The sequence below is a fragment of the Typopeltis vanoorti genome, chromosome 14 (assembly GCF_054136105.1).
Source record: "Typopeltis vanoorti isolate ZY-2024b chromosome 14, IOZ_Tvanoo_1.0, whole genome shotgun sequence".
NCBI lineage: Eukaryota > Metazoa > Arthropoda > Arachnida > Uropygi > Thelyphonidae > Typopeltis > Typopeltis vanoorti.
The window spans coordinates 104,062,240-104,074,582 of NC_143562.1; the positions used below are offsets into that span (position 1 = coordinate 104,062,240).

Consider the following 12,343-nt stretch of genomic DNA (forward strand, 5'->3'; position numbering starts at 1 on the left):
AATACAAAATGAGCACTATTTAGTTTTGAGCAAGATAAAAAGGAGCAGCATATTAAGGAAATATCAAAAAAAATTTAAAAAGAATAAAAGTTTAGTAGCTTTAAAATGCAAACTATAGACCCAAAATATTTAAATGTTTTGAAGAAAAGCAAAAAATTTAACAAACTATAGACTCTTTGCATAAGGGAGGCTCTAAGATTACAGTAGCAAATTATAGACCAATCGGTATCTCAGGCGTGGTTTCTAAAGTATTAGAAATATTGGTAAAAAGGAGAATTCAAGAATGGATAGATAAAAATATAATACTGCATGAGGGTCAACATGGCTTTGTGAAGGGTCGGTCATGCCTTAGTAATTTACTAACTTTTTATAATAGAGTAACAGCTGAGTTGGATAAAGGAAATGGTTCCATGACGATTCTGCTGAATTTTGCAAAGGCATTTGACAGAATACCACATGAAACATTGTTATGCAAATTAGAACAAATGGGAATGGATATGACACTGGTTAAGTGGATAAGAGGTTGGCTGTTGGACAGATATCAAAAAAGGTGGTATATGATGGGACAGAATCGAGGTGAAAATAGGTGACTAGTGGTTTGCCACAAGGTTCAGTGCTTGGACCATTGCTGTTTAATTTGTACATAAATAATATACGATTTAACCTGAAAAGAAATATTCAGTTTTTTGCTGATGATGCTAAATTAGGTAGAATAATAGTTAATCAACGTGATCAGGAAGATTTAAATAGGCTGTCAGTATGGGCAAAAGTTAATGGGTGTCAGCTTAATGTCAAAAAATGTAAAGTTATGCATTTTGAGATAAATAGATTACAAGCCATGTATCACATTGATGGCACTGTACTCCAGGAAATAGATGAAGCTAGAGATTTAGAGGTGGTGGTAGACAGAGAATTAAAGTTTAGAGGACATATTGCTAAGGTCTTAGTAAAGCCTTGATATGCCCAAATCTGGATTACTGTGCTCAAGTCTGGTCCCCTGGGTTTTTTGGGGATGTGGAAGCAGTGGAGAAGATTCAGAACGAGTGACCAAGATGGTGAGTGGCCTGTGGAATGTGCCCTATGAGGATAGATTGAAGGTGTGTTTATTGTAGAAGTTGGTTGATAGGAGAAAAAGAGGGGATATGATAGAAACATTTAAGTTGCTTAAAGGATTTTATAGGATAGTTGCAGGGGAAATGTTTCAGCATTTGGCTAGAGGGACTAGAACAAGGGGTCATCCCCATGTTTCATGTGGTATTCTGTCAAATGCCTTTGCAAAATCATCATGTAGCCATTTCTTTTATCCAATTCAGCTGTTACTCTATTATAAAAAGTTAGTAAATTACTAATGGGTCATCCATATTTGAATAAAGGTGTAGGGGTGTGAGGACTAGATTTTTTGCTTGTAGAGTGGTGAATGAGTGGAATGGGTTGTCAGAGTCAGTTGCGAGTGCTTTCTGCTAATGGGTTCAAGGAGAGGTATGATAGATTGGGTCTCCCGCGATGAGTCTTTGGACTCCATGGAGGTGCCTGTATAATAATAATAATAATAAAATATCTAAATGTTTTGAAGAAAAACAAAAAAATTAATAAACTATAGATCCAAAATATCTAAATATTTCGGATCTGTAGTTTCACAAGAACCAAACCTTACAAACTCAATGGCAAAATCCAAAACAAAACATTAACTGAAGTTAATGTTTTGTTTTATCTGAAGATGTTTGAAACTGAATTTCTCAATTTTTGTACATCTCAAATTTTTCTATCAAGAATTCTATTTTACTCTCAAGAAGTGAAAGAAGCAGAACTGGAATAGAAGATTAATCATAAAAGTCATGGCAACAGTTCAAGAAGGCAGCAAAATGTTCTAGAGACTTTTGAAATAGCTTAGAAACAGAGTGGAGATTATTTATAAAAGAAATAAGAGCTGATAATAGTGATTAAAAATTTTGCAAATAAGGATATTCTTAATGTCCTAGAGAGATTACTGGAGGGATTACTTTAAAATTCTTAAACAAATAAGCAGTGACAGAGAGCGATAGAAAGTATTCAAGAGTATATGTTGTTGTCGTGTGGGGTTCCCCCCATTTTTTTTGTAATCCGTTACTTAGGATCAGTTGCGATTGTGCCCTCCAACGAAGGACTTCTAAGTATGCATTTTGACTGTAGATCCATGTGTGTTCACGGGGTCAGTTTCTCTGTTCTGAGGGACGAAAAACCGAATTTCCGGGAGAGAAAAAACCCTTTATCTCCATATGAGACGGGCTAATTCACCTTTAGTTGAAAGAGATCAGATAAAGATTCCTCACGTCATAGATGGGAATAGAATTCAGGTCTTTCTGATCAAAGGGCTTTGTCTATACCGATTGAGCTACGGAGGATCTAAGAGTATATGTTGATACTTGTGATACAAAAAAAAAAAAAAAAGCTATTAGAAACCTAAAATGCAGAAATGCAACTGAAGTACATGATATTTGACCAAAAATTTTCAAATACAGAGATTTAATGGCTACAGAACCTGGTGAGAAGGTTGATTTAGAAATGATCGAAGTAGAGTGGAGGTCTAATAGTATCCTTCTCTAACGTGGGAAAAAGGAAGTAATCTGAGAATTACAGAGAAATTTCCATAATGAGTATTCCAGATAAAAAAAGGACGATTAAGATCAAACTGGGTTCAGTCCAATAGAAGAGAAATCAGAAAATCATAACAAGAATCTATATTTAAATTTTGCAGATCCCAAAAGGACTTGATAAAAGAATGTTTCTGATGTTAAAATTGCAAGCTGCACAACACAATGGTTTGGCATAAAAATCAAGTGTAAGACGAAATGCATGATACTGCCACTTTTATTCATCATCTCAGTCAGTGTTTCTCAACAGGAATAATATCACTTGTGAGGGTGGTGATTAGTTTTTGGTGTAAAAAAAAAATATTAAGAATCATGTCGGCCAAGCAATGCAATGCTACCAAATAACAGATTTACACTGCTTGGAAAGAAGTCAACAGACACCTCTATAAGTAAAGTGCATTGTGCAATGTAATGGGTCATGTGTTTATAACCAGTATAAACTGGAGGAACATAATGCTCCCAAGTCAGTGCAACTGTGTCTGGGTGAAATAGCTGTGAGAAGGGAATTGACAGAGTTTGAAAGAGGCATTGTGATAGATGCCGTGTTACAGGCCTATCTGTCTGGCATATTGTTGACAAAGTGGTCATCCCAGATCAACAATCAGTGATACCATACTGAGATGGAAGCGCAAGTCAACTGCAAGTGCTACTCCTACCCACCACACTTACTGAACATGACTGTATGGTGCACTGAAGGATAATATGTAAAAACCACCATTCCTTGGCCGGCACATTGAATGTGGAGATCCAGGCATTGCCTAGAACACAAGTCTTAACATAATGACGAACACAATGCAAAAACATTCAGAACTCGGGCTCACAACATGGGTTTCCATGGTAGGGCTGCAACATGCAAGCCCCACGTCACCTGAATCAACATGCAGTGTTGATGCAAAGAGCGTGCACAGTGGAAAACTTGGAAAGAAAGCTGAGTTATGGAGCAATAAATAAATCTACCAAGCAGATGGATGGGTGTGGGTGTAATGGATGCCTGGTGAATGTCTCTTATCAGAGTGCATCCCCGACTATGAAATTCAGAGGTGGGTGTGATGGTATGGTCCTGTTTTTCCTAGTTTGGCTTGGACTTCTGTTTGTGGTGCCATGAACATTGAACTCCAAGAGGTATCTGAGCATTCTGGAAAATGCAATGCTTCCTACTTTATGGTGTTTCTACATAACTCGCCATTTTCTCTTTCGGCAAGATAATACACTGTGTCATAAGGCTGCTGCTATAACTGCATGGTTTGTGGATATAAACATCAACACACTTGACTGGCCTCCACAGAGCCCTAATCTCAGCCCCGCTGAACATCTGTGGGATGAACTGGAGCATCGGGTAAGGTCAAGGGATGTCCGTCCCACAACAGTCTCCAGGACCTCATTACATGCCTATAGGAAATATGGTCCAAAATCCCCACAGATTCTATCGTAGAGTTATGGAAAGTATGCCCCACAGGATTGCTGCAATCATCTCAGCAAAAGGAGGTCCTACATCTTATTAAAGTGGGTGCCATGGCTGTTTGCTCCACACACTATCATGTCCAATGACTTCTCTCCAAGCAGTATATATAACAAATGATGAAATCTATACTTAATTTTTAAAATAGTGAATAAATAATAGAGTATCCCTAGGACATACAGTATATAGAATATACTGAATGTCATCAAATTGGAATAAAGAAATTATCAGCCACACATAGTTCTTGAAAATAGCAATTTCCTCATTTCTGTTTGATTTCATATTAGAAACATGGTGAAAAAAGCACAGCAAACCCTTATGGAAAAAATATACTGGTACAGGAAATTACAGAAGACAATCAGAAAAAAAGTGACTACAAAAACCCTCCAGGGAACGATACTAAAAAAAACAGGTGAGAAACACTGATCTAAATGGATTACATTACTAAGGAAAGCAGCATTAAAAGTGACATGCAAATAAATGAGTTTTTACTTTTGTAGATGAAATCCACTGCATATCTTCCAGACTATGCTGTAACAAATTTAGTATGCAAATCAGCAATAAAAAGACAAGAATTATGAAAATAGTCAGGAATATGGAAAACATTAACTCATTTCAATGGAGAACTTAGAGAACAAGTAAAACATTTCAACTATTTAGGAACAATTTTTAGAGAAGATAACAAATGAAAGTAATGGGTAACAGAATAAGCCAAGCTGTTATATGGTGAGGAGCAAGCAGAATAAATTTCTACAGAATGAAGAGATATTACCTCCCAAAATTAACAGTATAAAAGACCATCTTCAAAGCACTTTTAATCTGTGGTCAGAAATAGAAGGGAGTACAGACTAAAAGTTTTGAGGAAAATTAGGGAGTGAACAGATGAAATCAATCATATTAAAAATGAAGCTATTTAAAAAGGAATCCAATATCACTGGCATTTCAAGAATGTCTGAACAGAGCTAATCTAAACTGATATGGTAACTTACAGAGAATTGGAGCAGAAAAGTTAGCCAAACAGGTGTCTGATGTTACGATGCAGAATAAAGGCTCTGAAAATCTGGATGGATTGATGTGACTAGTAGCACTTTAGAAGACTGAAATATAAGATATGACAAATAACAGAGTAAAATGAAAAAAAATGTTGTTAGGAAGTCAGAAACTTGATTATATAGTACAGTACTATACTATAATAGCATCTTGTACTATGATTGCACTACATTATACTGTACAATGATAACATTCATCATCAATTCCAGATATAGATACATATTATATAATTATTGATATAGATACAACATGAGAGATACATATTTGGAATTGATGATAATAATAATGATGATGATAAATATACCTCAGCAGCAGCTTCCTTTGCAGCTTTTTCTTCTTGTTTTCTTTGTCTTTCTTCCTAAAACAATAAAAAAAAATCACTTAAAATTGTTTCATCTATATATTCCGCTATATCTTAATATTTCAAATTTCTTTCTTTTTTTTTTTTACACTGTAAAATACTGAATCATTTCAGGAAATAATATAAATACATAAGATATAAATAGATGTAAGGAGCCAAATGTTGACCTTCAGGATTTCTATATTCCATGGTCTGATTACAGCGTCCATTCTTCTTATCCAAGCACTTGCTCTGATCTAATAACTGTAAATTATTCTTGTTGGAATAAGTGTCTTTATTCCCATTCCACTCAAAACCCAGCCCTTGGTTTTTCAAAAAATGTGAAAAACAGTCCAAATTAAAAATGAGCATACACTCAATGGCTCCAATTTCTAACTCACTTACATTATAGCCTGTAATGACAACAAAAAAAAAAAAAAAAAAAAGGGGGAAATCTAAAGCTGAATCTGTTAGGGCTAAATGCACTAAGCTTGTCTCTTGCTCAAATAGCAGTCAAGTCTTCTGATGTTGCAAAAAAAAAGACAAAGCATATCTCTTGGCATCAGTCTTCTCCTCCAGCTCTTGTTGAGATGACCAAGATAAATCTCCTGCTACTATTTCATAAACCATCTCACACCTATCCTTGTATTGCCTTTAGAACCTGTCCTACTCATCTGTATCTATCCAACAGCATTGAAGAAAGATTTTATCCAATGTATTCCCAAAAAAGGAAGATAAAAGTTACCCACCAAACTACTGTCCTCACCTAAGCACTCTCAGAAGTGGTGAAGAAGGTCATCAACAACCAGTTTTTTCACTACACAAAGACCAATTAGTTAATCAGTGATCATCAATATGAATTCACCCATTCTTGTTCCACAAATGAACTTGCCAAGCTTACCCATCTTTGGACACAGACCACGGAAAGATCTGGAATATCTACATTATAGAAATTATGGAGAAAACTACCGTGTTAGAGCAAAACTTTAGTTTAATATAAACCAAAATGAACACTCGATGTTTCGACCTTCACATCAAGGTGATCATCTGGCGCGTACACATATATAGAGAGAAACAAGCTGCACTACATTCTTACTAAATAGCTTAAGGAAATTACAACGAACAATAGAATATACATTAAAATAAATTTTAATAACTTCCAATATTTTGGCAATGTCATGTTGCCATTTTCACAGGAACTTAAAATCAAGACGCGTACACTTACGTGTATGCGTCTTGTTTTTAAAGTTATGAGGACGAAGCAGGAAGCTATTCTTTCTCCTAAAAGTCCTGATGGTGCCCCCTAACGGGCAATGTTGGTATTTTTGGCCAATTGGGCTGAAGGTCTTCTGATGTAGGTTTCCCAAATTTGGGGCAGTCTCATGCAACCAAATTTGTTGAGGTTTGGATTGTTTCTTAAGGCTGAGGCTGATTTCATGAATAGCCTTTCGTATTTGAATTTACTACAATGTATTATTGTGGCTTTCTTCCACCGTATTCTACGGCAGGTATCCAGCGCATGGTCTGCAAGACCAGAGTGGCTGTATTGGTGAAACTGGATGTAGTCCTTGTGTTCTGAAATTCTGATATTAGCTATCCTGCCTGTTTGGTCAAAGTAGGACAGCTTACAGCTGGAAGGGACCTGGTATACACCAGGTAGGTCTAGGGAAGGGGGGGGGGGGGGAGTTGTTCTTTAGTGGAGTGGATAAGGGATGCAAATTTTTTATATGATGTGTGACAAGAAGTTGTCATGTTTTTTTAGGATTTAGTAATTTTTTCCGAGGTGCCTCGGATATAGGGAATGGTGATGGATTTAGAGTAATCCTTGTTGTGAAGGGGATGGGGGGAGGGTTGTGGTTTGTTGGTTTCAATATTTTTTGGATTTTTTTGGGGGGTAGCCATTGGCTGAGAAAGTGTTGAGAATGTAGTTTAGTTCTGTGGTTAGGGCATTGTCATTTGAACAAATAAGTTTAGCCCTGTTGTGTAGTATCTTAATGACTCCATATTGTTGTGAGGGGGGGGGGGATTGTTGGTGAATGTATCTGCCTGTATGGGTGGGTTTTCTATAAACTGAGAAAACCAAGGTTTCATCAGGCTGGCGGGTGACTAGTGTGTCTAAGAAAGGAAGGCAATTGTTTTTTCCTCTTACAGGTGAACTTGATTCTGGGGTGTTGGATGTTTAAGTGTGTTAGGAAGGAGTGGAGTGCATCGGAGCCATGTGGCCAAATAGCAAACGCACCATCAACATAGCAAAGCCATATGGTTGGTTTTTGTGGGGCAGAGTTTAAGGCTTTCTCTTCAAAAGCCTCCATATAAAAGTTGGCCAAGGGTGGGGAGAGTGGAGAACCCATAGCTGTCCCCTCTATTTGTTTGTAGAATTTTCCTTGCCAAACAAAATAGCCTGAGTTCATTGTGAACTGAAACAGGGCTGTGATATCGGGAGGAAACTTAGCTTGGATTAGCTCTAAGGACTCTTTGAGTGGGACATTTGTGAATAAGGAGGAGACATCAAAACAGACCATTACGTCAGTGTGTTTGAGTGTAAGGTTTTCTATGCTGGCTTTGAAGTGGGCTGAGTTTTTTATGCGTGAAGGTGTGTTGCCAATATAGTGCGTGAGAGCTTTAGACAGGTAAGCTGAATGCTCTATTGTTAGATCGGGCTACTTACCTCCCTATCAAGTACAATCCCACCAACTCACAAATTAGAAAACTAGTTGGATTATAGTTTACAAGCTGATAGGTGCTGTTATCGGAGACTCAGGTTGTAAACTATAATCCAACTAACAGAATAAAGAAAAACATGAGAAATTACTTCAGTCCATCACTTCTTGGTTGTCCGACAGTGTTAAAAAACTTATACCCCATTACGCCCGTTCTCCCAGAATATATGGTGTTCCTAAAGTACAAAAACAAAATATTCCACTTTGGCCAATAGTTGAAGGAATAGACAGCCCGATTTATCATCTAGCCAAGAAATTAGCATCAACACTCAAGGAGTTGGTAGGTCATTCTCCCTCCTATATAAAGAACACACAACACTTTATAAACAAAATTAAAAACATAACACTCAGCAAAGATGATTTTTTAGTCAGTTTTACGTTTCCGCCCTTTTCACAAATGTCACAATCAGTAACACAATTCTTCTCCTACAGAAAAAATTTCCGCCCAACATTACAGCCCTCTTTGTCCACCTAATACGTTCAGGTTACTTCGTGTGGCAAAATAAATTTTGCCAAAAGAAGGTATGGCCATGGGCTAACCACTATCCCCCACACAATTGCTAACTTTTATATGGAAGCTTTTAAGCAAAGTGCTCTTGATTCCTTTACTCTAAAACCTACAGTTTGGCTTAGCTACATTGACGATGTTTTTGTTATCTGCCCACATGATCGACAAACTTTAAACACATTCCTCAGTCACCTGAATAAACAACATGAATGCATATAATTTACTATCGAAATTGAAAATCAGAACTTGCTCCAGTTCCTGGATACACTGGCCACCATCTTCCCTGAGCAGTCTATCCTTCACGGTTTACCGCAAACCAACACATACTGGCCAATATATATATGCTAACTCATATCACCACCCATCATAAAAATTTGGTGTCATTAACACCCTTAAAAACAGAGCTATAACAATTTGTTCTAATCAACAAAGCTCTTAAACAAGAATAAAAGATTATTAGCAACACATTTATAAATAATGCTATAACAAAAATACTATTAATAAAGTTCTTCATAAAACTTATGAACATCAAAAAGAATATACATTATAGTAAAACAACGCCATCCCATACATTAAAGGGTTATCAGAAAAAAATCAACCGAATCCTACACATTATAATCTCAATGCCACTTTTAAACCACCTATAAAATTAAAATATATCAATAGTCGATAGTGATGTGATGTTTTCTCCCTGGTGCAGGACACCAGAGTGTACAGAGGATTTGAAATTGGAAGTGATCACTATTTACTCTTGAGCAGGATAACAGGAAATAAACCTTGGAGATTCAGTGGCAAGCCTTTAAGAAAACCCTGATTGTTTCAGAAACTTAGGTGAGGTTGTCAGCAAGGATAGGAAAATCAGAACTCCATGGAAGTTAAAGATGCAGTGGAGGAAAAGAACAAAGCATATCGAAAGTTACTGTCAAGTAAATCAGCTTGTGCTCTTAGAGAATACAGAGACAAACGTAAGAAAGCTAAACACTGTGTAAAACTAGCCAAACAAAAGTCATGGGAAGACTTTGGTGAGAACATAGAAAATAAATATCAAGAAAGTGGCAAGCTATTCTGGAGATAGTTGAAGAAGCTCAGAAATGGAAGAAAGAGTGCTGTAAAAGGAATTAGAGATAATAAAGGTGACATGAAAACAGGAGAAAAAGATATTCTTGAAATATGGAGTAATTACTTCGAAAATTTGCTAAATGAAACAAGCAGTGAGAGCACAGTGGTAAAAAACACTCAAAAGACATACAGTCAGGAATATATATCCATACTTGAAGCAGAAAAAGCCATCAAAGGCTTGAAATGTGGAAAGGCAGCAGAAGTAGATGATATTCGACCAGAAATGCTCAAGTATGGAAGTATAAAAGTCTTACAGTGACTGCAGTGCATAGATCAAAAGACCTGGACAGAGGGACAAATTCCCGATGATTGGAGTAGAGCTCTCATAGTACCCATATATAAAAAGGGATATAAAACTGAATGTGAAAATTACACTGAAAATTCCCTATTGAGTGTTCCTGGTAACGTTTATGCAAATATACAGGGTGTTCGGGATAAATTTGACATATTTATAATTAATTATATTTTTCCGTAAGTTACATGTATTAACACACACTTCTCTTCATTTAAAAGTTTGGACCCTTCTTCATTCATATACAAGATGTCAGAAAGGATGGATAGCTGGAACCCACCTGAATCATGGAAGAGAATAACTTGTATCATGATGTTTCGTGCCCGCCATCAAAATAAGGATATTACGACTGCTGCCCAATGCTCCCTGAATACAGTAAAAACAATCAGGCATGAACTAGAGACTTGCAATGGTGACTACGAGGATGTAGCAAGAAGAAAGATCCCTAGCAGACGATCTGATTGCGTTCGTACAGCAGAATTCCTCGCAAATCTGCAGGAACAGGTGTTGAAGAACCCTGGCATTGGAATTCGGGCTTTGTTCGTGGAGTTGCTAACTGTAGTCAAGCCCTGGATAACAAGGGTAGCCAATGGTAGGCCGTATGTATGGCAGCAGGATTCGGCCCCTTGCCACACCTCTGGGAAAAGTCAAAAATGGTTGTCTGAAAATTTCTACGACTTCACCAGTCCAAATGTTTGGCCTCCAAACTCCCCAGACCTTAACCCCATGGATTATTTTGTATGGGGCGCAGTTGAAAAAGACACCAATCGCACTTCCAGTAATACAAAAGCCCAGTTAATGGATAAAATTAAAACAGTTTTTGCGGCCCTTCCCAGGGAGACTGTAGCATCAGCTTGTTCGAGGTTCCGAAGCAGAATTGAAGCTGTGATCGATGCTAATGGTGGTTATTTTGAGTAAATCTTGTTGATAGTATTGTAATTAACTCTGCCTGTAATGTTTTTTTGTCAATTCATTAAATTTAATAGATACAAAGAAGATTTTCTTTTTCCTTACGAAACTGTCAAATTTATCCCGAACACCCTGTACTTGAGAAATGGTTGAGAAGAATTGTGGAAGAAAAGCATGGAGAAAAACAAGCTGGATTCAGACCAAATAGACGCTGTCAGGATCAGATCTTCACTTGATGACAAATAGTTCAGAAATCATGGGAATATAACAAAGATCTGTATTTAAGTTTTGTGGATGTGGAAATGGTATATGGTGCCAAGAGAGAAGCTATTCAAAATGCCAGTTATATGGTGAAAATGGGGCATTATATCAAGCAATGCTTAATCTTTATTTGAGTTGTGAGTCAGCAGTTAGAATTGAAGGAAGTGTCAGAAGATGGTTTGATGTTAAACCTGGTGTCAGACAAGGATGTACATTATCCAATCTGTTATCTATATGGATTGCATTATGAAGGAAAGTGGTATTAAACCTGATATCAAAATTGGAAATGTTAATGTCAGCTCTTTGCTTTATGGGGTTATACTTCTAAATAAATCTGCTACAAGTCCGAAAGATTCCCTTACTAAATTGAATAACTGTTGTAATGGATATGGCATGAAGCTCAGCAATGAGAAGTCAATGAAAATAGGCTGAAGCACTGAAAATGTCAACTGCATTGTGAATGTCGAACCTGTGGAACAAGTATAACATTTCAGCTACTTAGGCACGATTTTTAGTGAAGATGGTAAATTAAATATGGAAATAGACAACAGAATCAGAAGCTGGCATGGTAGGAAGTCAAATGAATGAATTCATATAGAATAACAGAGAAATTAGTTGGAACACTAAATTAGTTGTATACAAGACAGTGTTCAAACCAGTTTTAACTTTCGGATCTGAGAGCTGGGTCAAAAGTAAAACACTTGACCAAAGACTAGAGACAACAGATGTGAGAGTCCTGAGAAAGATTAGGGGCATGAACAGATGCTGGCAATATCATATTAAAAACGAGGATATTAGGAAAGAACTTGACCTTGTCAGCATCCATGAATGCATTAGTAGAGCTAATCTCAGATGGTATGGTCACTTAAACAGAATGGATGAGGAAAGATTAACAAAACAAGTGTTCTCTGCCAGGTTCTCTGCCTTCGAAGATGGAAATATAAGATCTGATAATGTTGGAGTCTTGACAAGTAACAGACAGATTTGGAGAAAAAATGTAGATAGGAAGTCAGCAATGATGTAAATTTTTCATGTGGTACTATCATCTTCTGTAC

At 36.9% G+C, this 12,343-nt stretch overlaps 1 protein-coding gene across 2 annotated transcripts in view; it reads right to left on the reverse strand.

The window, feature by feature from the left end:
- The window catches only part of ssp3 (SCAPER domain-containing protein short spindle 3), a 460,137-nt gene that overhangs the window by 217,360 nt on the left and 230,434 nt on the right, over window positions 1–12,343 (reverse strand). For both annotated transcript variants that reach the window (XM_090403385.1, XM_090403386.1), the window contains one exon: window positions 5,444–5,497. In XM_090403385.1, coding sequence (XP_090259511.1) covers window positions 5,444–5,497 — 54 coding nt within the window. The remainder of the gene's footprint in view (window positions 1–5,443; window positions 5,498–12,343) is intronic.